The sequence below is a fragment of the Lichenostomus cassidix genome, chromosome 23, assembly GCF_008360975.1.
Source record: "Lichenostomus cassidix isolate B80296 chromosome 23, HeHo_3.0, whole genome shotgun sequence".
In the NCBI taxonomy this organism is placed as follows: domain Eukaryota; kingdom Metazoa; phylum Chordata; class Aves; order Passeriformes; family Meliphagidae; genus Lichenostomus; species Lichenostomus cassidix.
In genome coordinates this window covers 2,263,179-2,289,375 of record NC_139503.1, presented here as the reverse complement: position 1 = coordinate 2,289,375, position 26,197 = coordinate 2,263,179, and the positions used below count along the sequence as shown (strand labels likewise).

At 46.1% G+C, this 26,197-nt stretch overlaps 1 protein-coding gene across 2 annotated transcripts in view; it reads left to right on the top strand.

Annotated features, from left to right (window-relative positions):
- Positions 1-26,197, top strand: part of CSMD2 (CUB and Sushi multiple domains 2) — a 301,010-nt gene that overhangs the window by 230,995 nt on the left and 43,818 nt on the right. For both annotated transcript variants that reach the window (XM_085081419.1, XM_085081420.1), the window contains exons 31-42: positions 5,353-5,547; positions 8,203-8,319; positions 8,983-9,096; positions 9,320-9,415; positions 11,765-11,968; positions 13,270-13,394; positions 17,196-17,292; positions 18,412-18,516; positions 20,460-20,578; positions 21,474-21,543; positions 24,169-24,285; positions 25,341-25,550. In XM_085081419.1, coding sequence (XP_084937545.1) covers positions 5,353-5,547; positions 8,203-8,319; positions 8,983-9,096; positions 9,320-9,415; positions 11,765-11,968; positions 13,270-13,394; positions 17,196-17,292; positions 18,412-18,516; positions 20,460-20,578; positions 21,474-21,543; positions 24,169-24,285; positions 25,341-25,550 — 1,569 coding nt within the window. The remainder of the gene's footprint in view (positions 1-5,352; positions 5,548-8,202; positions 8,320-8,982; positions 9,097-9,319; positions 9,416-11,764; positions 11,969-13,269; positions 13,395-17,195; positions 17,293-18,411; positions 18,517-20,459; positions 20,579-21,473; positions 21,544-24,168; positions 24,286-25,340; positions 25,551-26,197) is intronic.

Sequence of the window (26,197 nt, the reverse complement as noted above, 5' to 3'; positions counted from 1 at the left end):
CAGCAGCTAGGATCCTGGAGGTGAAAGAAGAGCCAGAGCACAGAATTTGGATAAAATCAGCAGAAAAGGTTCAAAGGCTGAGGATCTGTGGGGGATTTTCCTGAGCAGACAAGGAAATCTTTAGGTTTTTTTTTTCTTCAAAGAAAACCAAGGGAGATTCCCAGGAAATACTCCCTTTATCTCCAGACTCTATTCTGTATAACCTTTCCTGCTGCACACTGAATTTGAAAAGCTCTGTCTCCTCCTTAGTGAACAGAACTTCTCAGGATCACAGAATCCCAGAGTGGTTTGGGGTGGAAAGGACATTGGGGATCATCCAGTGCCACCCCTGCCATGGCAGGGACACTTTCACTGTCCCAAGCTGCTCCAAGCCCTGTCCAGCCTGGCCTTGGACACTTCAGAGATCCAGGAGCAGCCAAGATTCTCTGCCTCTCAAGAATTAGGAAGTGACAGACCTGGAATGGGGGGAAAAAAGGGGAAAAAAAAAGGAAAAAAAAGCAGCTTTGGCAGGTGCCTTCCCTGTCTGTGTTTGCAGAGTGGGTGGAAGAGCAGAGTCAGTACAAAGTGGAGTAAAAAACACGCAGAAAAAGCAGATGTGATGAGTCAGGGCTGTGCAGGGTGGAGAGAAAAGGATTAAAAACTGAAGGGGAAAATAAAACAGAGCTGGGAGGAAACGATTCCTCAGGGCTGCCAGGGGCTGTGTGGATAAATTGGGATTTGGGAAGAGGCAGAGGTGGCTGTGTGGATAAATTGGGATTTGGGAAGAGGCAGAGGTGGCTCCAGGTGTCCCTGGAATGTGGCTTTGCTGGGCACTGCTTTGCTGCTGCTTTCCCCACGTGTTTGGGAATTTCCTCATCCCATTCCCTATCCCAAGTGTAAATTCCAATTTACCTGAGCAGAAGCTGCTGGGGAAATGGCAATTCCAAAGTTCTGCTGACCAGATGAAATTCCCTCCAATAAAAGCTATAAAAATCACAAAACAAAGACATTCAGCACTGCTGAAGCTTCAGGAGATGAAGAGTTTTCTGCTCTCATCCGAATTAATTTTATTAAAAATTCAAGTCTTCCCTTTCCCCTTGGTTTCCAGGCAGCCAGAAAGGAGCTAACAAATCAAACCCTGCTAAATGAGAGTGGCTGTTTTCCCCCAAAAAACAGCCTGGCAGTGTCAGGCACACCCTAAAGCCAAACTGCTGCGAGAGGAGAATGAGGTTGGAAATTTGCTCATTAATTCCCCTGCGCTCTGAAAGGAGCCTGGGAAGCAGCAGGGAAAAAAATAATAAAATAAAATAAAATAAAATAAAATAAAATAAAATAAAATAAAATAAAATAACAAAAAGGAGTTTTGTGGAATGGAAGGAAGAGGAAGAGGAATGCAGGAAGGAGGAGGAAAATCCACTCTTTGCCAGGTGGAATTCCAAGTTCAGTTCAGCATTTTCAAGGGTTTTGGAGTCTTTTCCTGGTGGGTTTTTTTGGGAAAAGGGCAAAGCAGGGATCTTTGTGAGATCCCTGTAAGTGCCTCCTTGAATATTTTATTTTATTTTATTTTATTTTATTTTATTTTATTTTATTATTTTATTTCATTTCATTTCATTTCATTTTACTTTATTTTATTTTGGTAGGGGGTTTTTTGGTTTTGTTTTGTTTGGGGTTTTTTTGTTTGTTTTGTTGCTGTTTGGTTTTGGTTTTTTGGTTTGGTTTGTTGAGGTTTTTTGGTGGTTTTTTCCCTTTTAATTGGGTTTTTGGGTTGGGGGATTTTTGTTGTTTTTGTGGGTTGGCAGGGGAGTTTGTTGTTGTTGGGTTTGGTTTTTATTGTTGTTGGTTTTGGTTTTTGTTGTTTTCATTTTGTTTTCTCTTTATTCTTTTCCATCTCCAAAAGGCCTTGCAGAGGTGCAGATATTGAACCTTAAATGCAGAAGTTTGGGAGGATGAATCTCAGGAGTGAGGAGTGTTAGGAAATCAAATTCCAATCCATTATTTCCATCAGAGCTTGCCACAATCCACAGCCTTTATCAGGAATATTTTACATTTTCATGCATTTTTAACAGAACCTTCACTTGGCTGGTGAATCCAACTCATTCACAGAGCTTTTCCCAAATTACCACTCACCAAATTTACCATTATTATTATGAATTATCATTCCCAAATGAGTGTATTTTGGGAATTCTGAGGATTCCCCATCACTCCTGGCTGGGCTGCTGCTGCTCCCAGAGCAGGGGGAGGTTTGGGCCAAAGGACAGAAGGAATTTCCAGGCTGGAACCTCCCAAGTGGGAAATTTCCTCTGCTTTTTAGCAATTCTCTCTCTGTTGTGGGCCAGGAGTGAAAAGCCATGAAATTGAGAGCAAACGAAGCACAACTGATTGCTTTTCACCCTTCTGAAGGAAAGGGAAAAATCCCAACCCTGAGCCTGATTTCCAATTCCTTATTATTATTATTTTGCTGGAATTATTTTGCTGGAATTATTTTGCCCATCCAGAGCTTATAAACATAAATTCAGCATTATTATTATTATTTTGCTGGAATTATTTTGCCCATCCAGAGCTTATAAACATAAATTCAGCATCACTTATGGATGATTTCAGGTGGAAATTCCCCATGGAAAAACATCCTGGAGAATTCCTGGCTGTTTAAAACCACTGAGCTCCGTCAGAGCTGGGGGATGGATTGGGTTTGACTCCAAAAGATGAGTTTGGGAATCAGGTGTGACCCTTGGGGAAGGAAATCCGTGGAGCTGGAGTGGCTGGAATGCTGGTGAGGGAAACTTCAGGGATGCCAAAGCTCCAGCTGGTCCTTAAATTCGTGATAAGGAATGAATTGAAGGATCTCAGATTGGGATTTGGAATTTTTCCTGCTGGAAAGGATCTTAAAATCCATCCAGTTCCATGGCAGGGATGCCTTTCTGTATCCCAAGGTGTTCCAAAATCCATCCTTGGACACTCCCAGGGGTGAGGAATCCACAATTTCTCCGTGCCAAGGCTTCCCCATCTCCAGTGGAATTTGTCCTCTTTCAGTATGGTGGAAAAATCTCTTCTGGGAAGTTTTTTTTTGGGGGATTTCTCTGAGGTTTAGCTCTCAAAACCAGGCTGAGCAGGTGAGGCAGTTCTGAGCACTTCCCAGATTTTCTGGAATCCAGGATTTCAGGGGTTTTTTAAAGGCTGAGGATACAAAATGTGTGATGGGAAGTGGAGGTTGATCAGTCTGAGGCTCCCAAAATAGGGAATTTATACTGTGTGAGAAAAAAAAATTCCCATCCTTCCATGCCCTGTTGACCTGGATCACCTCCAGTGGATAGAAAACCGTGGGATAATCTGATTTTTTCAGGCAGAAAAGCAAAAGCAAGACCTGTGGGCTCTGCTGGTTTCCTGTTTCTCCTTCCACACCTTCCCCAAAATCCTGATTTAATGCTCAACCACCCTTGGATTGTTCCCTGAGCTCTCAGCAAAGCCCTCGTCTTTAATGAGCAATTTCCAAATGACAAAAGAGCAGGATTAATCAAAGCCTCTAATTATGTTGCAGGCAGGGGGAAAAAAAGAAAAAAAAAAAAAAAAGAAAGAAAAGTAAAAAAGAAAAAAAAAGAAAGAAAAGGGAAAAATAGAAAAGGAAAAAAAATAAAAGGAAAGGGAAAAAAGAGCAAGAAAAAAGCTGTTAGAAGAAGAAGGAAAGACATATCCAAGTCCTGACAGCTCTGTAGTGTTCCCTGGAATTTTTATATGGAAATGGGATTTTTACCTCTGCAGGGCAGGGCGAGCAGAGAGAAGAATGTCTTGGTTTTGTCTGTGATCATTCAGGCATCGCTGCAGATGTGCTGCACATCTGGAGGCCTCCAGCTCACCTGCTTGCCAGGGAGGGGCAGGAGGGGAACAGATGTGGCACATCTGGAATCCCTGCTCGGCCTGGGCTGGGATGTTGTGCTTTGCAGAGTGGGGAGAGTTTGATGGAGAGGCTGAGGGAGCTGGGAAGGAGCTCAGCCGGGGAAAAGGAGGATCAGGAGGGGATTTTTCATTCCCTGCCTGCCAGGAGGGTGAGCAGGATGGGGTTTGGGGACAGGGACAGGGACAGGAGGAGGGGAAATGGCCTCAGGGTGGACATCAGGAGGAATTTCCTCCTGGGAAGGCTGGTCAGGCTTTGGAAGGGTGGAATCCCCAGCTCTGGAGATATCTGAGGATGTGGATGAATTAAATATTATTAATAATAAATCCCAGGCTGGTTTGGGTTGGAAAGGACCTTAAAGCCACCCAGTTCATGGCAGGGACATTTCCACCATCCCAGGCTGCTCCAAACCATGTCCAGCCTGGCTTTGGACACTTCCAGGGGTGAGAAATCCACAATTTCTCCATGCCAGGTCCTCCCCATCACCAATAAAATTAATCCTCGTGGCCCTCTGGCTTGGGGACAAGGTGAGGATTGGGGACTCAATGATCCTGGAGGGATTTTCCAACCTCACTGATTCTGGGATTCGGTGAAATCTTTGCCTCTTGGCTTGGATTTTGGGTTCCTGGGTGGAAAAAGAGCATATGAGCAACCAGAACCCAAACCCTGCAAACAGTACCATTCCCTTACGAAAACCCCACAAATCCCCAGATGGGGAAAACCACTAAAAGAACCCCATTAATCCAACTCAAAACCCAAACCCTGCGAACAGCACCATCCTTTATGAAAACCCCACAAATCCCCAGGTGGGAAAAATCCCTTACACCAACTCAAAACCATCTCTTACAAAAAACCCAACAAATCCCCAGATGGGGGAAACGCCATTAATCCAAGTCAAAACCCAAACCCTGCCAACAGCATAAACCTTTATGAAAACCCCACAAATCCCCAGGTGGGAAGAACTCCATTAATCCAACTCAAAACCCAGCCAGAACCCAAACCCTGCGAACAGCACCATCCGTTACAAAAACCCAACAAATCCCCAGATGGGAAAAACCCCCAAAAGAACCCCATTAATCCAACTCAAAACCCAAACACTGCAAACAGCACCATCCTTTATGAAGATCCCACAAATCCCCAGATTTTAAGATGGGGAAAAACTTGAAAAAGAACCCCATTAATCCAACTCAAAACCCAACCAGAACCCAAACCCAACCAGAACTCAAACCCTGCAAACAGCACCATCCCTTACAAAAACCCCAAAAAGAACCCCATTAATCCAACTCAAAACCCAAACCCTGCAAACAGCACCATCCCTTACAAAAACCCCACGAATCCCCAGATGGGAAGAACTCCATTAATCCAACTCAAAACCCAACCAGAACCCAAACCCTGCAAACTGCACCATCCCTTACAAAAAACCCCACAACTCCCAGATGGGAAAAACCCTGAAAATAACCCCACTAACCAAACTTTCCCTACAGAGAACCCCAGGGAATCCTGCTTCGACCCCGGCTCCATCAAGAACGGCACCAGGGTGGGCACAGACCTCAAGCTGGGCTCCACCATCACCTTCTACTGCGACGGGGGCTACGAGCTGCAGGGGGGCTCCACCCTCACCTGCGCCATGGGCGGCGACGGGAAACCCGCCTGGAACCTGCCCCGCCCCACCTGCACAGGTGAGTCACCTGGGGAACCCGCCTGGAACCTGCCCCGCCCCACCTGCACAGGTGAGTCACCTGGGGAACCCACCTGGAACCTGCCCCGCCCCACCTGCACAGGTGAGTCACCTGGGGAACCCACCTGGCACCTGCACAGGTGAGTCACCTGGGGAACCCACCTGGCACCTGCACAGGTGAGTCACCTGGGGAACCCACCTGGCACCTGCCCCGCCCCACCTGCACAGGTGAGTCACCTGGAGACAGGAGGGAGCCAAAGCCACCAGGGTGGGAGTGATGGGAAAGTGAGGTGTTGGTTTGGAGGGGTTTTTGCGTGGGGTGGTGGGGTTTTGTAGGGGTTTTGGTAAGAATTGTTTGGGGGTTTTTGGGTTTTTTTCCTCTGTGTGATGTAATTTTGTAGGGGTTTTTGGTAGGAATTGTTTGGGGTTTTTTTAGGGTGTTTTCCTTGGTGTGGCGTGATTTTTCAGGAGTTTTGGCAGGAATTGGTTTTCGTCATGTTTAGGGTTTTTAGCGGGAATTCTTGTTCATTTTAACAGGAATTGGTTTTCATAATTTTTAGGGTTTTTCCTTGGTGTGATGTAATTTTGTAGGGGTTTTTGGTAGGAATTGTTTGGGGTTTTTTTAGGGTGTTTTCCTTGGTGTGGCGTGGTTTTGTAGGGGTTTTGGTAGGAATTGGTTTTGGTTTTTTAGGGTTTTTTCCTTCGGTGTGATGTAATTTTGTAGGGGTTTTTGGTAGGAATTGTTTGGGGGTTTTTTAGGGTTTTTTCCTCGGTGTGCCATGATTTTTCAGGGGTTTTGGTAGGAATTGGTTTTCATTTTTTTTAGGGTTTTTTCCTTGGTGTGCTGTGATTTTTCAGGGGTTTTGGTAGGAATTGGTTTTCATTTTTTTTAGGGTTTTTTCCTCAGCGTGTCATGATTTTTCGGGGGTTTTAGCAGGAATTGGTTTTCGTAATTTTTAGGGTTTTTAGCGGGAATTCTTGTTCATTTTGACAGGAATTGTTTTTCATCATTTTTAGGGTTTTTTCCTCAGTGTGATGTAGTTTTGTAGGGGTTTTTGGTAGGAATTGTTTGGGGTTTTTTTAGGGTTTTTTCCTTGGTGTGGCGTGATTTTTCAGGAGGTTTGGCAGGAATTGGTTTTCATCATGTTTAGGGTTTTTAGCAGGAATTGGTTTTCGTCATGTTTAGGGTTTTTAGCGGGAATTCTTGTTCATTTGAACAGGAATTGGTTTTCATAATTTTTAGGGTTTTTTCCTTGGTGTGATGTAATTTTGTAGGGGTTTTTGTAGGAAATGTTTTTTGGGTTTTTTAAGGTTTTTTTCTTCGGTGTGATGTAATTTTGTAGTGGTTTTGGTAGGAATTGTTTGGGGTTTTTTTAGGGTGTTTTCCTTGCTGTGCTGTGGTTTTTTAGGGATTTTAGTAGGAATTGTTTGGGGTTTTTTTAGGGTTTTTTCCTTGGTGTGGTGTGATTTTTCAGGAGTTTTGGCAGGAATTGGTTTTTGTCATGTTTAGGGTTTTTAGCGGGAATTCTTGTTCATTTTAACAGGAATTGTGTTTCATCTTTTTTAGGGTTTTTTCCTCAGTGTGCTGACATTTTTCAGGGGTTTTAACAGGAATTCTTTTTCATCATGTTTAGGGTTCTTAGGAGGAATTTTTGTTCATTTTAACACAAATTGTTTTTCATAATTTTTAGGGTTTTTTCCTCTGTGCCATGATTTTTCAGGGGTTTTAGCAGGAACTGGTTTTTGTCATTTTCAGGAATTTTAACAGGAATTGGTTTTCATCATGTTTAGGGTTTTTAGCAGGAATTCTTGTTCATTTTAACAGGAATTGTTTTTCATCATTTTTAGGGTTTTTAGAAGGAATTCTTGTTCATCGTTTTTCAGGCTTTTTAACTGGAATTGGTTTTCATAATTTTTAGGCTTTTTAACAGGAGTTCTTGTTCATTGTTTTTCAGAGTTTTTAGCAGGAATTGTTTTGTATCATTTTTCAGGCTTTTTCACTGGAATTGTTTTTCACAGTTTTTCAGAGTTTTTAGCAAGAACTGTTTTCCATCATTTTCGCGGTTTTTACCAGGAATTGTTTTCCATCATTTTTCAAGGTTTAACAGCTCATCTTCTAACAAGAAAAGCTGATTTCTGGGAGTTTCCTTGAGCTTTCTTTGGGGCCAGACAGGAGATTTGGCCTGGAGGATGCAGTGCCTGACACACCCCATGATCCAGGAGTCAGGAAACAACTCAAACCTTGGCCAAACCTGATCCTTGCTGATCCAAACCCTCCATCCTGGGCTTTCCCAGGCAGAAAAACGAAACCAGGGTTGTTTGTTGTTTTTTTCTTAGGGTTTCTTTGTGTGGTTATTTTGGTTTTTTTCCTGATTTTATGAAGTCAGGTTTGATGTGAGGAGGGAATGCAGAGGCAGCTGGTGGTGGGAGGAGTGGAATGCCTGGTTTGGGAAGGCTGTGGCAGGGAGGAAAGGTGGGGAAAGGAGCTCATCCTGACCGGAATTCAGCTGGGGATTTAGTGCAAATCCCACTGCAATGGCATGGTTTGATAATCCCACAAACTCAGCTTGGGATCAATGTGATTTTTGCTCAAGATAAATTCCCTGGAGCAGGGGATGTGCAGCTCCAGGGATGCTCCCTGCCCTCTCCCTTGCAGCTCCCTGTGGCGGGCAGTACACAGGCTCGGATGGAGTCGTCCTGTCCCCGAATTTCCCCCAGAACTACACCTCTGGCCAGGTCTGCCTCTACTCCATCGTCGTGCCCAAGGACTATGGTAACACAGCTGGGGTTTTTTGGGATTGTCTTGGAGTGTGCAGCTCTTGTTTGTTGGGTTTTGTAGGAGTAATTTTTCAGAAGTGCTTCTAAAAAAATAATGTTATTTTCTCCTTTGAGTAAGCTCTGCCTGCTCCTGGGGGTAAACTGTGGGCAGGGATGGACTGGAGGACAAATAAGAATGAGAATGAGAATAAACATAAAAATAAGAGTAAGAGTAAGAATAAGAATAAAAGAATAAGAATAAGAGTGGAATAAGAGTAAGAGTAAGAATAAGAATGGAATAAGAATAAGAGTAAGAGTAAGAATAAGGATAAGAATGGAATAAGAGTAAGAATAAGAAATAAGAATAAGAATGGAATAAGAATAAGAGTAAGAGTAAGAATAAGGATAAGAATGGAATAAGAGTAAGAATAAGAAATAAGAATAAGAATGGAATAAGAATAAGAATAAGAATAAGAATAAGAATGGAATAAGAGTAAGAGTAAGAATAAGAATGGAATAAGAGTAAGAATAAGAAATAAGAATAAGAATGGAATAAGAATAAGAGTAAGAATAAGAATAAGAATAAAAAAGTAAGAATAAGAGAATAAGAGTAAGAATAAGAACAAAAATGAGTAAGAGTAAGAGTAGGAATAAGAATCCCCTCTCCCTGTCCCCGCAGTGCTCTTCGGGCAGTTTGCCTTTTTCCAGACGGCTCTCAATGACGTGGTGGAGGTGCACGATGGTCCCACCGAGCAATCGAGGCTGCTCAGCTCCCTCTCGGGCTCCCACACAGGTACCGAGCTGCCCCTGTCCCTGCCCTGTCCCTGCCCCTGCCCTGTCCCTGCCCCTGCCCTGTCCCTCCTGTCCCTGTCCCTGTCCCTGCCCTGTCCCTGCCCTGTCCTGTCCTGTCCCTGTCCCTGTCCCTGTCCCTGTCCCTGCTGCCCCCCAGCACTGTCCCACCTGTGTCACTCACTCCCTCACCTCTATCTCTCCCGTTTTCCCTCCTCCCCATCCAGGGGAATCTCTGCCTCTGGCCACCACCAACCAGATCCTCATCAAGTTCAGCTCCAAGGGACAATCCACAGCCAAGGGATTTCATTTTGTCTACCAAGGTGAGTTCAGGTGTGTTCTGGAAGTGTCCTGAGCTGCTTTTGGGGTCTGGGAATGTCGCTGGAATTAGGATTCCTTTGGGAGCAGAGCTGTCTGGCTGCTGTGGGGAGTTCACATTCAGCCCTTTCATTCCCACTCAGGATTAGCATCAACTCCACCTCAGCCCAGAGTCACCGAGGGAATTTGGAGATTTATCCACAGCAATTCTTCCCGGCGGCGTTTTTAGCGCTTTGCTGGGTGTAAGCAGCAGAAATCCTGTCTGGCAGCTCAGAAATCCTCCCTCCCTTCGTGTCACAGGGCTGTCACACTCCTGCCCCTTGATCCTTCCAGCAGCAGCTTTGTGCAGCGCTGGGCGAGAACAACTCCGGGATTTTGTGGGAGTAAATAAAAAAGAATGTTCGGAACAGCAGGGAGACAGAAGGGATTTCTCACCCACGTGCTCCCTGGAGTTATCTGTGGGAACATCCAAGCTTTTGCTGCCAGGAGGGAACACACAGTGGCATGACCTGAGCCTTCTCCAGGGGTGAAGTGAGGCGCGGTTTGGATTTTGCAGTGTTTGGAGAGCTGTTCTCTTGAATTGCTGCCTAATGAGTGTAAAAACAGCCGTGGTTGTGATTGTAATCTTCAAAGAGCTCGGCGGAGCAAAGGTTCTGATGGAATCAGGGAAGGTTTGCTCCCTCCCTCCTGCAAGAGCTGCGTGGAGAGCAGGAGGAAAAAGAGCCAGCCCTGATTTGGATCTGCCTGGCCAGACTCTAATTAACTAAACACTCATCAGTTTAAAGCAACTCAGAGGGAAATATTAATTGAATTCTTCCTCGGCAATGGACCTTCTTTTATTATGAGTTTTTCTCCTCACTTATCTTCCAGGCTCATTGCTTGCTTTGACTGTAATTTCCGGTATTCAACTGTAATTCCACCATTTCAGCAACGTCACAAATCCCCCTTTTCTCTCTTTTCCAAAGATTTGTTCCCATTGCTGTTCCTCCATGGCCATGGGGAGCTGAGAAACCCAAAGGGTTCCCCACGGAGGCTTTTTGGGAAACCTCCAAACCAACTTTTTGGGAAGTCACTGCCAAATCCTTTGGCTGTGCAGAGAGAATCATTCCAGGATACATGATTTTACTGGATTTTTCAGATATTTTCTACAGTTCAAATACACAGAAATGTATTGGGTCAGTGTTCATTGGGCCAGAGCTGAGCAAACCCCCAGTATTCAGTTTCCCATTGGATCTGAATCTCCTCACCTCTGATGTTAATTCGATTTTTCATTCTCCAATTTCCCTCTCAGTCCTTTCCTGCCCAGATGTCTTCAGCCCTGCTGCAGGTAGATGTTTGTAGATAGCTGTGGCAAGCACAGACTCTTTCCTGCGTGAAATTTTTCTCTTCTTCTTGCTGTGTTCTATAACCAAAGATAAAGTTTAGATGTTATTGAAACAGTCTCTGGAAACATAGGCAGTTCAAGCCTGGCCAGTTGGCTTAGGGGGAGGTTTTGAACTGACCCAATCCTGTGGTCTCTGAAAGTCTATAGAAGTTGGAATTAATTAATAAAATCAGAATTTTGCCACACTGAAGAGCCTGACTCTTTCTCTCTGCTAGCAGCTCAACAGCGACAGATAGCCACTGCTGTCTGCTGATGTTCTGCTGATAGCTCTTTGTGGCTAGCACAGGTCTTTCCCATGAGAATTCCTTTTGTGTTTTATAAACAAAGATAAAGTTTGGATGTTATTAAAAACAGTGTCCCAAGATCTGGACGGTGCAGGCCTGGCCAATCAGGCCTAGGGGGAGGTTTCTGACTGACCAATCTGGGTGACCTCTGAAAACTCTATATATATGATGAAATCAAAACAATAAAGGTCTTTTTCCTTCTTGCCACTGAGAACTGGGTTGCTTTCTCTGCTAGCGGCTCAACAGCTGTGGCTAGCACAGGTTTTTCCCATGAGAAATTTTCTTGTGTTTTGTGAATGAAGATGAAGTTTGGGTGTTGTTGGAACAGTGTCCCAGAACTTAGACAGTGCAGGCCTGGCCAGTCAGGCCTGGGGGAGGTTTCTGACTGACCAATCTGGGTGACCTTTGAAAACTCTATATATATGATGAAATCAAAACAACAAAGGTCTTTTTCCTTCTTGCCACTGAGAACTGGGTTGCTTTCTCTGCCAGCGGCTCAACAGCGACATCTCTTCATCTTTGGCTTCCTCCACTCTGTCAATATGCCGAGTCCACCAAACCTCACCTGGCAGAACACCACCCCGGAAAGAAACCTAAAATTCTTTTTCCTGGGGGGTAAAAACAAACAGAAGTTGTGATTCAAGTCACACAGAATTTTTACACTGGTCTGTTTTCCAACCCCCCAGCCGTTCCGCGCACCAGCGCCACGCAGTGCAGCTCGGTCCCGGAGCCGCGGCACGGCCGGCGCCTGGGCAGCGACTTCGCCGTGGGCGCCGTGGTGCGGTTCGAGTGTGGCCCTGGCTATGGCCTGCGGGGCTCGCCGGCCATCCAGTGCCTGGCCATGCCCGGGGCCCTGGCACAGTGGAATGCGTCGGTGCCAACCTGCCTGGGTAGGTCACGCCGGGGTTTGGGGGCTTGGGATGGGGTGGGGAAAATGGGTGGGGGTGTTCAGAGCGGTGCTGGGCTGTGGGTTGTTCTGAAAGTTGGATTTGGAGGATGCTTGTGAGTCTCTTCCAGCTTTTAGGGGCTTGGGAATGGGTGGGGAAATTGGTGGGGTTATTCAGAGCTCTGCTGGGCTGTGGGTTGTTCTGAAAGTTGGATTTGGGGGATGCTTGTGGGTTTATTCCAGCTTCTGGGGACTTGGGAATGGGTTGGGGAAAACTGGTGGGGGTGTTGGGAGCAGTGCTGGGCTGTGGGTTGTTCTGAAAGTTGGGTTTTGGGGATGCCTGTGGGTCTATTCCAGCTTTTGGGGACTTGGGAAGGGGTAGGGAAGATTGGTGGGGGTGTTGGGAGCAGTGCTGTGCTCTGGGTTGTCCTGAAAGTTCTATTTTGGGGATGCTTATGGGTCTCTTGCAGCTTTTGGGGATTTGGGAATGGGGTGGGGAAAATTGGTGGGGTTGTTTGGAGCAGTGCTGGGCTGTGGGTTGTTCTGAAAGTTGGGTTTTGGGGATGCTTGTGGGTCTATTCCAGCTTCTGGGGACTTGGGAATGGGTTGGGAAAATCAGTGGGGTCATTTGGAGTGGTGCCATGCCCTGGCTTGTCCTGAAAGTTGGATTTTGGGGATGCTTGTGGGTCTCCTCCAGCTTTTGGGGACTCAGGGACAGGTTGGGAAAATCAGTGGGTTCATTTGGAGCTGTGCCTTGTCCTGGTTTCTTCTGAAAGTGTCCAGGAGTTGGGATTTTGGGGATGCTTGTGGGTCTCTTCCAGCTTTTGGGCACTTGGGAATGGGTTGAGCCACATGGGGAAATGAGTGGGGTCATTTGGAGTGGTGCCATGCTCTGGGTTGTCCTGAAAATGTCCAGGAGATGGATTTTGGTGATGCTTCTGGGTCTCTCCTAGCTTTTGGGGACTTGGGAATGGGTTGGGAAAAACAGTGGGATTTTTCAGAGTAGTGCTGTGCTCTGGGTTGTCCTGAAAGTGTCCAGAACTTGGATTTTGGTGATGATGCCTGGGGGTCTCTTCCAGCTTTTGGGGACTCGGGGACAGGTTGGGAAAATCCAGGTTATTCCCACAAATCTCATCCTAAAATGGTGTTCCCCACGCCCCAGGAATGTGCCAAAAGTTGCACCAAAAAAAGCTCCTGGAAAGAGGATTATTCCCACAAATCCCATCATTAAATCACAACCACTTCTTGATTTCTTGTCATTTTAAAAATGTTTCGAGCACAAAGCTGATTCCTTCCTCTTTGCAGTGCCCTGTGGGGGAAACCTGACGGAGAGGAAAGGAACCATCCTGTCCCCTGGATTCCCTGAGCCCTACCTGAACAGCCTCAACTGCGTGTGGAAAATCACAGTTCCCGAGGGAGCAGGGATCCAGGTACAGCTGGGACAGGGAGGGTGGGATGGGTGTGACCTGGCCGTGATCCATCTGCTTCTCTGTGATTTCCAGGGGGGAAAAATAGGTTTTGGAGAAAGGTTTTGGTTCCCAAGATCTAAAATAGTGGGGGGTCTGAGAGCAGCCCCAGGGAGGGAATGAAGCTGGTGCTGGAGTTGGATCCATCCTGGCTCTGCTTCCCTTGGGTTCTCCATCATTAGTTCCTAATTCAGCATCACTTTCCTCTCCTTTTGCACAGTGATTAAAGGTTAAACAGCTGTAAATCAAAGGAGGAGGAGATGGAGTGAAGCTGGAGTTGGATCCATCCTGGCTCTGCTTTCTTTGGCTTCTCCATCATTAGATCCTAATTCAGCATCACTTTTGCCCCTTTCTGTACAACAATTGAAGGTGAAACAGCTGTAAATCAGGGGAGGAGGAGGTGGAGTGACCATGGAGCTGGAGTTGGATCCATCCTGGCTCTGCTTCCCTTGGGTTCTCCATCATCAGTTCCTAATTCAGCATCACTTTCCTCTCCTTTTGCACAGCGATTAAAGGTTAAACAGCTGTAAATCAGGGGAGGAGGTCAAATGAAGCTGGAGTTGGATCCATCCTGGCTTCCTTTGGATCCTCCTTCATTAGATCCTCATTCCAGCATCACTTTCCCCTTTTTTACACAACAATTAAAGGTTAAACACCTCTAAATCAGGGGAGGAGGAGGTGGAGTTGAGCTGGAGTTGGATTCTGCAGGAGGTGGAGTGAAGCTGGAGCTGGATCATCCTGGATTTTTTGAGTTCACCATCATTAGATCCTAATTCCAGCATCACTTTCGCCCCTTTTTGCACAACAATTAAAGGTAAAACAGTTGTAAATCAGGGGAGGAGGAGGAATAAAGCTGGAGTTGGATTCTGCTGGAGGTAGAATGAAGCTAGAGCTGGATCCATCCTGACTTCCTTGGCTTCTCCATCATTAGATCCCAACTCCAGCATCACTTTCCCCCCTTTTTACCCAACGATTAAAGGTTAAACAGCTGTAAATCAGGGGAGGAGGTGGAGAGAAGCTGGACCTGAACCCATCCTGGCTGCCTCTGGATTCTCCTTCATTAGATCCTAACTCCAGCACCATTTTCCTCCTTTTTGCACAACAATTAGAGGTAAAACAGCTGTAAATCAGGGGAGGAGGAGGAATAAAGCTGGAGTTGGATCCATCCTGACTTCCTTGGCTTCTCCTTCATTAGATCCTAACTCCAGCATCACTTTCCCCCCTTTTTGCACAACAATTAAAGGTTAAACACCTGCAAATCAGGGAAGGAGGCGGAGTGAAGCTGGAGCTGAACCCATCCTGGCTTCCATTGGGTTCTCCATCATTAGATTCTAATTCCAGCACCACTTTCCCATCCTTTTGCACAAGGATTAAGGGTTAAAAAGCTGTAAATCAGGGGAGGAGGAGAAATAAAGCTGGAGTTGGATTCTGCTGGAGGTAGAATGAAGCTGGAGTTGGATCCATCCTGGCTTCCGTGGCTTCTCCATCATTAGATCCTAACTCCAGCATCACTTTCCCCCTGTTTGCACAACGATTAAAGGTTAAACAGCTGTAAATCTGGGGATGAGGTGGAGAGAACCTGGAGCTGGATCCATCCTGGCTGCCTCTGGATTCTCCTTCATTAGATCCTAACTCCAGCACCATTTTCCTCCTTTTTGCACAACAATTAGAGGTAAAACAGTTGTAAATCAGGGGAGGAGGAGGAATAAAGCTGGAATTGGATCCATCCTGACTTCCTTGGCTTGTCCTTCATTAGATCCTAATTCCAGCATCACTTTCCCCTTTTTGCACAACTATTAAGGGTTAAACAGCTGTAAATCAAGGGAGGACGTGGAGTGAAGCTGGAGCTGGATCCATCCTGGCTCTGCTTCCATTGGGTTCTCCATCATTAGATTCTAATTCCAGTATCACTTTCCCCCCTTTTTTGCACAACAATTAAAGGTAAAACAGCTGTAAATCAGGGGAGGAGGAGGAATAAAGCTGGAGTTGGATTCTGCTGGAGGTAGAATGAAGCTAGAGCTGGACCCATCCTGGCTTCCTTGGCTTCTCCATCATTAGATCCTAACTCCAGCATCACTTTCCCCCCTTTTTACCCAACGATTAAACAGCTGTAAATCAGGGGAGGAGGTGCAATGAAGCTTTCTCCACTCCAGAGCAGAGGTTTTATGTAATCAGGGTAGGAACTTGGCACTTCTGCCATGAATTATTCATTTCCCGGAGCAAACCTTCCTGAGCGAATTAATTTATCCACATGGCAGTAAATAGATGCAGATCCCTCGTGAATCCACATGTCAGACAAGAATTAGGACCTTAAAAATGTTTATTCCGTTCAGTTAGGGGGGTGGGAGAGGAGAATAAATAATTTAGGCATCGTAAGAGCAAACAAAACGCTCATTCTCCCTCCACTTTGGGTAATGTGAATCACAACGGGGGTGTAATGAGGCAGGAAAAAAGGGATTGGTTTGGTCAGTGGGAGCAGGGATGGCTCCATGGGGGTCACTGAGATTCCTGCTGGGTGAACTCTGCTCTCTTCCCGCTGAAAAAAAATACTTGGGAGGAACTTTAACAGCCTGGTTTGTTACCCGGAATAAATCAAGGAGGAAATGGGTTTAAGTGGCTGAAGGAAGGGGAGTTGATTTTTTTTTTTTATTGTTTTATTTTAAATATGTGTGTTCTGTTTGCTGGGCAGAGGCAGGTGGGGTGTTGGGGTGGATGAGGAAATCAGGGAATAAAATTTTGGGGAAAAAAAAAGTGTGTAGTCAAGATTTGAGGGCACTGAACTCCCCTTGCTGTTCATTTTTCCCAAATTTCCAGCACTCAGTTGTACAACTCATTCTGCTCCTAATTTGTCTTTAAGGGTCCTTTTTGGGTTTATTTGTTTTTTTGGGTTTTGGCTGGTTTTTTGGGGTTTTTTTTTGCCTGGAAGTTTAACTTGAGGCACCAGCATGGAAAATTAAAAACCCTAAAGCAGGATTTCCCCCAAAACCATTGGTTTTTTGCTCAGATTTTCTGCCTCACTCTCTCACCCCATTCACCAACACTGAGTTCTTAATGGGACACTGAGCGCTTTGAACCCCCAGCATTTAGGATTTAGGCAAAATCCACGGTAATCCTGACAAATAAAGCTGTGCAGTAATTCCAGGAGGATCTTCTCTGCTCAAGCACGAGCAGCTTTTGGGTATAAATGCAGATTTCTGAGCTCTCCGGATGTTTCTCATCCGAGGATTTGTGTTGATGTTCCAACTAATGGAGAAGCTTCCAAACCTTCTGGGGCATGGCAGGGAAAGGTGAAATTCCAAAATGCAGCTCCACTGATTCCACTAAAAGCTGAGGAACGAGGCAGGAGCTTGACTGGATTTTATAAAATCCCGTTGTTTAATGTGAGAGGGATTTTTTTGGGGTTATTTTAGCTGCTGGTTGCTGTGGTTTGGAAGGGCTCAGTCTTCAGGGATTTCTCCAAAGAGGGGAAAAAATAAAATAAAATAAAATAAAAGCTTGGATTCTCAGCAGCTGTAAATGAGCTGTGCAGTTGTGTTTGGGGCAAACAGGAAACAAATTGCCCAAATTGGGAAATTTTGGGGGAAACTGTTGGGAAGTTTGGGGGGAAAACAGCTGGAAAAACCCAGTGGGATGGACAAAGAAATCTCCAAGTTCTGCCTGTGCTAACTCAATTAGTCACCCTTTAATCACTGTGAATTTGATTTATTACCATTATTGCAGGAATTGTATGTTACATTTTTTTCTGTATTTTTTTTCTCTCCTCAGATCCAGGTGATCAGTTTTGTCACCGAGCAGAATTGGGATTCCCTGGAAGTGTTTGATGGAGGAGACAACACAGCCACCATGCTGGGCAGCTTCTCTGGTATTCCCCTCTCAAAATTAACCTCAAACCCTCCAAAAACTCAGAAAAAAGGGAGTTTTTAGGGAATTTCAAGGGAATCTCATGCTCTGTTGGACTGGGGATTTCAGCACTGTGGGAAAGGTGGAAATGGAGCCTCAAACCCAAAACCTGTGGGGTTTTGAGCTCCCTCAGCTCTGCTGGGATGGGAGGCCAACCTGAGCTGGGTGGAATTTTCAGAAATTCCAGGATGGATGGAACACCCAGGAGGGATAAAGGGCAGCAAAACAAACTTTATTTTCTGTTGGCCGCTGGGGAATTGTGGTTTTTAGTGAAGCAGGAGGTTAGTGAGGCTTTCAGCCACAGAGCCTCTATCAGAACGATGGCCCAAAAATCTCATTTATTTAGCAAATGTGCTCCAAGTGCTTTGAGCTCAGCAGGAGAAGGGGTTGGGGTGGAACTGCCTTGTCCTGCTGCTGCTGCTGCTGCTGCAGCTTCCAGGGAGTGAAGGAATTGGGAATTTTTAGGGATCTGTGCTCCACCCAGGATGGGAATGAAAAAATCAGGAATTTTTAGGGATCTGTGCTCCACCCAGGCTGGGAATGAAGGAATTGGGAATTTTTAGGGATCTGTGCTCCACCCAGGCTGGGAATGAGGAAATCAAGAATTTTTAGGGATCTGTGCTCCACCTAGGCTGGGAATGAAGAAATCAAGAATTTTCAGGGATCTGTGCCCCACCCAGGCTGGGAATGAAAAAATCAAGAATTTTTAGGCACCTGTGCCCCAGCCAGTCTGGGAAATCAGGAATCAGGAATTTTTAGGGATCTGTGCTCCACCCAGGCTGGGAATGAAGGAATTGGGAATTTTCAGTCACCTGTGCCCCAGCCAGGCTGTTTCCATCCCCAGCTCTCCCCTCGATGCCTTTCACCTGTCAGTTAAGGAGCTCCTCAGGCTGAAATCCAGGAGCTGGAAAAGCCTTGGATATTTCTCAATTGGCCTCATTAGAACCTGATCAAACCCAAGAGGAGCTCGTTAAGCTGAAAGGACTTTTTCTCAGCCTCTCCTGCCTCAAACCTCCCAGGAGGAGGAGGAGGAGGGGGAGAAGGATCCTCTCCACTCCTTGTGCCCCTCTTGTTTCCCCAGGAACCACGGTGCCTGCGCTGCTCAACAGCACTTCAAACCAGCTCTATCTGCATTTCTATTCCGACATCAGCGTCTCTGCCGCCGGATTTCACCTGGAATATAAAAGTGAGAGCAGCTCCAGCCTTGATCCTGCAGCTCCTGGGGATGGGGAGGTGGTTTTGGGGTGTTTGTGGGGTTTTTATGGGGTGTTTGTGGGGCTGCTGACTCAAAGATGGGAGAAGGGCTGGAGTGGCTCCCTGCTCTCTGGTGATGCCTTGAGGGTTTACCTGAAACAGCCTAGACAAAGTGAAGAGAATGAAAAGCAAGTTATATTTATATAGTAGTTTATGTTTATTAAAAAGCAATTTTATTTATTGAAAGCCTTCAGGTGCATTCAGGGCACTCACAGCCCACCCAGGGCTACACCCAAAATGGACAGCAGGACATGAGTTTTTCACACTTTATAAGTTTTGTCCATTTGCATATTGAGGTTTAATCCTCCAATTACAGCTTCAGCTAATGAAGTTAATTACTCCAAGTTTGCTCCCCCAATTCACTGCTGTTTCCATATCTCAGGCTCTGGACAGGATCATTCCCATGGCTGATCCATCTTTTTTTGCAGCTTCCAGCTGGGAAAGCTCTGAAATCATATTTTCTCCTTTCTCCCTGTCTTTTGTGGCTGGGATTATATGGTCTTTAAGGTCCTCTCCAGCCCAAATTCCCTGATTTTGTGGAGCAGTTCAGTGGGTTCATGGCTGGGGATGATCCCAGCACTCCCCAGAATGGCAGCACTTTGCTCCCAGCCAGAATACAGACTTCTTGGAAGTCTTTTTGGGAATACAGACCCCAGAATGTGGTTATATGTGGTTCTAGACAGAGAATGTTTTCAAAAAATAAATCCCCAGCAGTGAGAGAACAAACCTGAGTGAGGCTGGAAGATGTGGCAGGGAAGGGAATTCCCTGGGGAAGAGCTGTCAGGTTCAGATGGGGATGGCAGAAATTCATGTTCCCCCAGGTCTGTGTTGTGATTCCTGATGTCTGATCCTGATGGGAGTGCCTGGGATCTGTCATTCCCTGCGTTTGGATAACACTGACAGAGAATCCTGGAGTGTCCTGAGCTGGAAAGGTCCCACAGGGATCATCCAGACACCCCAAAATCCCAGCATTCTAGGAGCTCTGGCAGTGTCAGGAATGTGCCCATTCCCTGGGGAATCTCCTCCCTTTCCCCAAATCCAGCCTGAACATTTTGGGTTGTCCTGTGCAGAGCCAGGAGATGATCCTCCCAGGTCCTTTCCAGCTCAGCTATTCCATGATTTTCTCCAGGCTGGCTCTGTCCCAGGGCTGGAATTGCTGCCATGGAGGGGGCAGGAGGGCACTGCCAGGTTCCTGCAGCCCTGTGGGATCCAGCCTGCAGCTCCTGGCTCACCCCAGGCTGGCCTGGCAGTGTCCCAGAGCACTGCTGTCCCCAAATCCTCCCCAGGGCACTGCAGGACAGGTCCCTGCTCTGATCCTTGGCTCTGAGCACAGCTCTGCAGCCAAGCTGTGTGCTGCTGCTGCTGCTGCTGCTTTGGGATTTTTCCAAGGCTGCAAATGGATTTTTGGGATTTTTTTCATTCTGCAAAGTGGCCACAGGAATGCTGCCAGGAGGGGCTGTGGCTGCCATGGCCCTGGGAGTGTCCAAGGGCAGCTTGGAGCAGCTTGGGATGGTGGGAGGAGAGGAAAGGAATAAAGGAGAAGGGAAAGGGATCTCCTGTGGGAGAGTTCCTGGTGGATGGGGTTTTTTGGGAACCACTGAGGGGGAGTCAGTCCCTTCCTTGGAGGGGCAGCTCCTCCATCCAATCACTTGGGTTCAGTCAAAAAAAAAAAAACCCCAAAAACACGAGTGATTTGTGATATTTGAATACATAAACAAAGGTGTCCCAGGTGGATTGGAAGCTGGGAATGCTGCACAGGCAGGGCTGTGCTTGGAGCATCCAAAGGAAATGGGACTGGGGTGAAATGAAACATGTTTTCCCATCCCTGCTGCTTCCAGCCCAGCCCCTGAGCTCTCCTCTCCCTTCCCTCCCCAGCTGTGGGTCTCTCCAGCTGCCCAGAGCCTCCAGTTCCTGGGAATGGCCTGAAGATCGGCGAGCGTTACCTGGTGAACGACGTGGTGTCCTTCCAGTGTGAGCCTGGATATGCCCTGCAGGTGAAAGTTCTGTCCTTTTTTATATTGAGGTTTAATCCTCCAATTACAGCTTCAGCTAATGAAGTCAATTACTCCAAGTTTGCTCCCCCAATTCACTGCTGTTTCCATATCTTGGGGCTCTGAGACTCCAACTCCTCCTTGAGTTTTGGGCTTAGAGAGGAATTGTTTTGTCCAAAAATGAGAGAACAGCAGCTCAGCACCTGTATGGAGTCCAGAGTTACACACTAAAGAATCACAGGATTACATGGAAAATACTGAAGCTAAAATCCTAAAACATCACTGGACAGGGAGAGGGACATCCTCCCAGGCTGCAGGTGTCACCAAAAATCAGGAAGAAAATAAAACTCCTCTAACACTGTATTTGAAGTAATTGAAGATCAACCATTACTTTATTTTCTGGCCAGGATGCACCAAGGGAAATATTCCAAACCTACATAGTTTTTACAAGCTTTTTCTCCAAACTTTATACAGTTAAAATCCATAGAGATGTATTGGTTCAATATTCATTGGTCTAAAGTTGAGCAGCTTTTAGTATTTGGTTTCCTATTGGATCCAAATTTCTTCACCTTTGATATTAATTAGGTCTTCATTCTTTGATTTTATTATCAGTCTTTTCTGGACTAGATGTCTCCAACCATGCCAGGTTGGGTAGATGTTTGTAGATAGCCACTGATGTTCTGTTGATGGTCACAATTTTTTGGATATTTTTTGGCTACTCCCAGTCTGTCAAGCTCACATCCTTAGAGTGATGCCACGTCCCTTAAAAAAAAATTTAATTTATTTTTTTTCTCCAAGGCAAACTAAGCCTAACTAGAGAAATAAAACAAACATTTTAGAAGTTGTTTCCAGCACAGGGATATCCCCAAACCCCCTATTTTGTTTTCCATCCCTGCAGGGCCATTCCCACATCTCCTGCATGCCGGGCACGGTGCGCCGCTGGAATTATCCTCCACCCCTCTGCATCGGTAAGACTCCAGTTTTTTTTGCTTTATCACACTTTCCTAAAAAAAAAAAAAACAGGATAAAGAGGTGATTTAGAGGAATTCAGGTTGGTTGTGGAAGTGTGAGAGGAAAAAAAATCTGGGTTTGTTGCCAGGGAAATGGTGCCCAAGGAGTCCCCAGGGCTGCCTGGAGTGCTTTGTTTTGATGTTCAGAGTGTGGCTGGAGCACAGAATGGGAAACACAGAATTATCCCCCTCCACACCAAATGGTTCAGAAGGGAAAACCTCACATTTCCTCCATGCTGGCAGCAGGTTGGATTTATGGCATGAGGATTTTTTTCCATCTGAAATGTGGGGTTTGTTTTTATGGAGTTCACCTGATTCCACCAAAGCTGCTTTTCCCACTGGAAAAAAAAAATCCTGGATCTCCCAGCATCCCAACTGGTCACTTGTCCAGCTGGCTATTCAGACATTCAGGCCTGGAAAGGACTGAAAATTCCATTTTCTTTCTGGATGATCCCAAGGAGAAGAAGCCCAGAGGTGAAAGGAACTTGCTGGAGTTTTTTCCTGATTATTTGCAGTCATTTGCTCTTAGCGAATGTCGATGTTTAATATTCATATTGCACATTTTGCAGCTCTGAGAGAGACATTTATGCATTTAATAGCTTTAGTTAACAGTTATTTTGGGCTCCTGCTGTTCCAGCTTACATCATTTGGCTTTAAAGTAATTACAAGAGCCAACAGTTCTTTTATCTGATGATCTGCAGGCCACGAATAAATGGAGAGATATTTACAGGAGAATAACTGAGCTAAAGGACCAATTCCCTTGGGAGCTGCTCTGAATGGGAGCAGAATCCCTCGGGAGATCCCAGCATGGGGGAGGATCCCAAAAACTGGAGAAACACAGGTTTGGTCCTTTGAATCACCACCAGCCTCCCAGTCCAGCAGGATTTTGCCTGGAAAAAAATCCAGAGGGGCAGGAAAACACCTGGAGAGCTGGGGTGAAAGGAGAGAAAGAAATTATTAAGATAAAGTGTTTTATCCTCATTTTTGGGGGTGATGGAGGATGGAGGTGTTTTCTTATCCAGCTGGAATCCTCAGGAATATCTTCTGTTTTGAACATGGATTTTTTGCCCAGCTTTGACCCCCAGAAAACCTTTTGGTCTTCCCTGCTCTACTGTCCTGAGCATGTGGGAATTCAAAGGGAAAAAAGGGGAATTCATAGGGTGACAAGGGGAATTCAAAGGAAGAAAAGGGGAATTCAAAGGGGAGAAAGAAATTATTAAGAGTTTCACCCTCAGTTTTGGGGGTGATGGAGGAAGGAGGTGCTTTCTTATCCCACTGGAATCCTCAGGAATATCTTCTGTTTTGAACATGAATTTTTGGCTCCAGCTCTGCCTTCCTGTTTTTGGAAACCTTTTGGTCTTCCCTGCCCTGCTGTCCTGGCAGGGACAGGAATTCTCTTTGAAAGTGGGAATTCAAAGAGGAAAAAATGGGGAATTCAAAGGGAGAAAATGGGAATTCAAAGGAGAGAAAGAAATCATTAAAATGAAGAGTTTCACCCTCAGTTTTGGGGCTGATGGAGGTGCCTTCTTCCCCATCATCACCTTTATGGCTGATTTTTGGACAATCCTAGATCCAAACTCTGCCCCTGCTCATTTCTGCTGATTCTCTCCTGGCCCACTTCCCCCAGCTGCTCCTCAATAATTCAGAAGCAGTTCTATTAAAGAGCCATTAGGAGGAAAAAGAAAGACAAATCTGCTGGGAGGGAGAGCTCGTTAGGAGCCCGTAGAGCCTAATGAGCTTTGGCCACAGAGCCTGTGCCTCGCTGTCACTGCCAGTGGGACAGGGTGAGGTGATCCAGGTGAGCAGGAGAAGGTGCTGAAGGGTTTAAATTCCCTGTGATGCCTTTTGTAAAGGCGTTTTTAGGGTGTTGTTGCCTTTTTTTTGCTGGTTTTAGAGTGATGAGGCAGGCAGGGTTAAGGGGTAAAAGGGGGATTTTATTAGGATTTTAGGTGCACAGCTAAAACCTGGGGATTTTGTTGGGTTTTTATTTTTATTAATAAAGCCTGGGGGTTTTATTTTATTTTTATTAATAAAACCTGGGGATTTTATTAGGATTTTAGGTGCACAGCTTTTCAAAGGTGGAGCACAGCCAGGTGCACACACTGTATGAGGCATTTACAGTTTTATGGACTTTGAAAATCAGCATATCTGACAAGGATCTCCCAATGAGAAACTTAATATATTAAGTCATATCCCCCATATTCTAAATAATTCACCCCCAAACGAGGCTAGAGCTCAGTTTACAAAATATATTCCAGAGAGAAAGTTTCAACCAAGGTTAAAACCTCGAGTTTTTGATAGCACAGAGCTCTCTGGCCTTTTGCCGTGAATGTTTGGTTTTTCTGCCTTGCAGAACCCCGAAACTAAGCTAGAAAATCAGACTGCAAAAATTACAAACAAGTAGGTGAAGGATATAGAGGATACAGAGGATATAGAAAAGGTATAAAAATGTATAAAAGGGTATATAAAAATACAAAAAGATATCAAATATAAATATAAAATATTTATATATAAAATATAAAAGGCAAAAGTCATCAGGGATCCTGGGAGGGATCCTGCCTGCTAACCCTGGTGATTCTGCAGCCCAGTGTGGAGGAGCAGCAGAAGAGATGGAAGGAGTGCTGCTGAGCCCAGGCTTCCCAGGAAATTATCCCAGCAACCTGGACTGCACGTGGAGGATCCTGCTGCCCGTGGGGTTTGGTGAGCTGGGCTTGGTTTGGTGCTGCCATGGAAGAGGGGTTGGAAAATCAGAGAATTCCAGGCTGGTTTGGGTTGGGAAAAACCTCAAAGATTATCTCATTCCAGCCCCTGCCCTGGGAAATGATTCCAGGGTGTTCCTGGGATTATTTGGTTGTGGGAACTTGCCAGGGATTCAGGGGCAGCCACAGCTTCTCTGGACAGCCTGAGCCAGAGCCTCCCCATGGATTCCTTCCTGATCTCCAAACCCAACCCTTCCTGATCTCCAAACCCAACCCTTCCTGATCTCCAAACCCAAACCTTCCTGATCTCCAAACCCAAACCTTCCTGATCTCCAACCCTTCCTGATCTCCAACCCTTCCTGATCTCCAACCCTTCCTGATCTCCAACCCTTCCTGATCTCCAAACCCAAACCTTCCTGATCTCCAAACCCAACCCTTCCTGATCTCCAAAGCCAACCCTTCCTGATCTCCAAACTCAGTGCCTTCCTGATCTCCAAACTCAGTGCCTTCCTGATCTCCAAACCCAACCCTTCCTGATCTCCAAACCTTCCTGTCTCCAAACCTAAACCTTCCTGATCTCCAAACCCAAACTTTCCTAATTTCCAACCCAAACCTGCTCTTTGTCACTTTGAAGCCACCTTGTGCCCCCAGGGTGGTTAAGGTCCTGCTGAGTGCTCAGGCTGTCCTGGGCTCTGTGGTGAGCAGTGCTGGTTTTGGTGTTGGTTTTGGTGCTGATTTTGGTACTGATTTTGGTGTTGGGCTGGTTTTGGTGTTGTTGCTGGTGTTTGTGTCAATGTTGGTTTTGGGACTGGTTTTGGTGTTGGTTTTGGGGCTGGTTTTGGTGTTGTTGCTGGTGTTTGTGTCAATGTTGGTTTTGGGGCTGGTTTTGGTGTTTTTGCTGATGTTTGTGTCAATCTTGGTGTCACTGTTGGTTTTGGGGCTGGTTTTGGTATCGTTGCCGATGTTGGTGTCGATGTTGGTTTTGGGGCTGGTTTTGGGGCTGGTTCCAGTTCTCAGGTGCACCTTCAGACCCAAACCCTCCCTCCCCCTCCCCAGGTGCTCACATCCAATTCCTGAACTTCTCCACGGAGCCCAACCACGACTTCGTGGAGATCAGGAACGGTCCCTACGACACCAGCGGCGTCATCGGGCGCTTCAGCGGCGCTGAGCTGCCCGGCTCGCTGCTCTCCACCTCCCACGAGACCACCGTCTACTTCCACAGCGACCACTCCCAGAACAAGCCTGGATTCAAGCTGGAGTACCAAGGTGAGGAGGGACAGTCCTGCCCTGGGGGCGGCGGGAGGGAGGGGAGGATGGTTGGGTTAGTTCCAGGAGGATTTGGATTTGTCGCACTGAGGTTAGTCCTAATAATGGTAAGGAATAGAGAGAGGGGGAGAGGGGAGGTGTTAAAGGAGAAAGGGGATGTGGGAAGGAGGACTTTTTGGTGTTCCCTGCTCTCCTGGACTGAATTCCAAGGGGCAAAGCATGCCAAGGGCAGCTTGAGGATTTCACCCTGAATGCAGTCAGGGAGCTGAGTGGGCTTTGTCTGCCCAACATGTGCCTTAAAGGCCTTTAATAAATAAATCTGCTTTTTATTCTCCTAACTCTGTCCATCCTCTGTTTCAGGTCTGTTTTACCCTGCTTTAGGCATTCCAACCCTTTCCATGCAGAAATTCCCCTCAATGCCCAAAACAACAAAACCCAAACCAAACTCTAAACCATCCCCATTGATTTCCCCTAAACAACAAAACCCAAACCAAACCCTAAACCATCCCCATTTATTTCCCCAAAACAACAAAACCCAAAACAACAAAACCCAAACCAAACCCTAAGCCATTCCATTGATTTCCCTAAAACAACAAAACCCAAAACAAAAAAACCTAAACCATTCCCATTGATTTCCCCAAAACGAC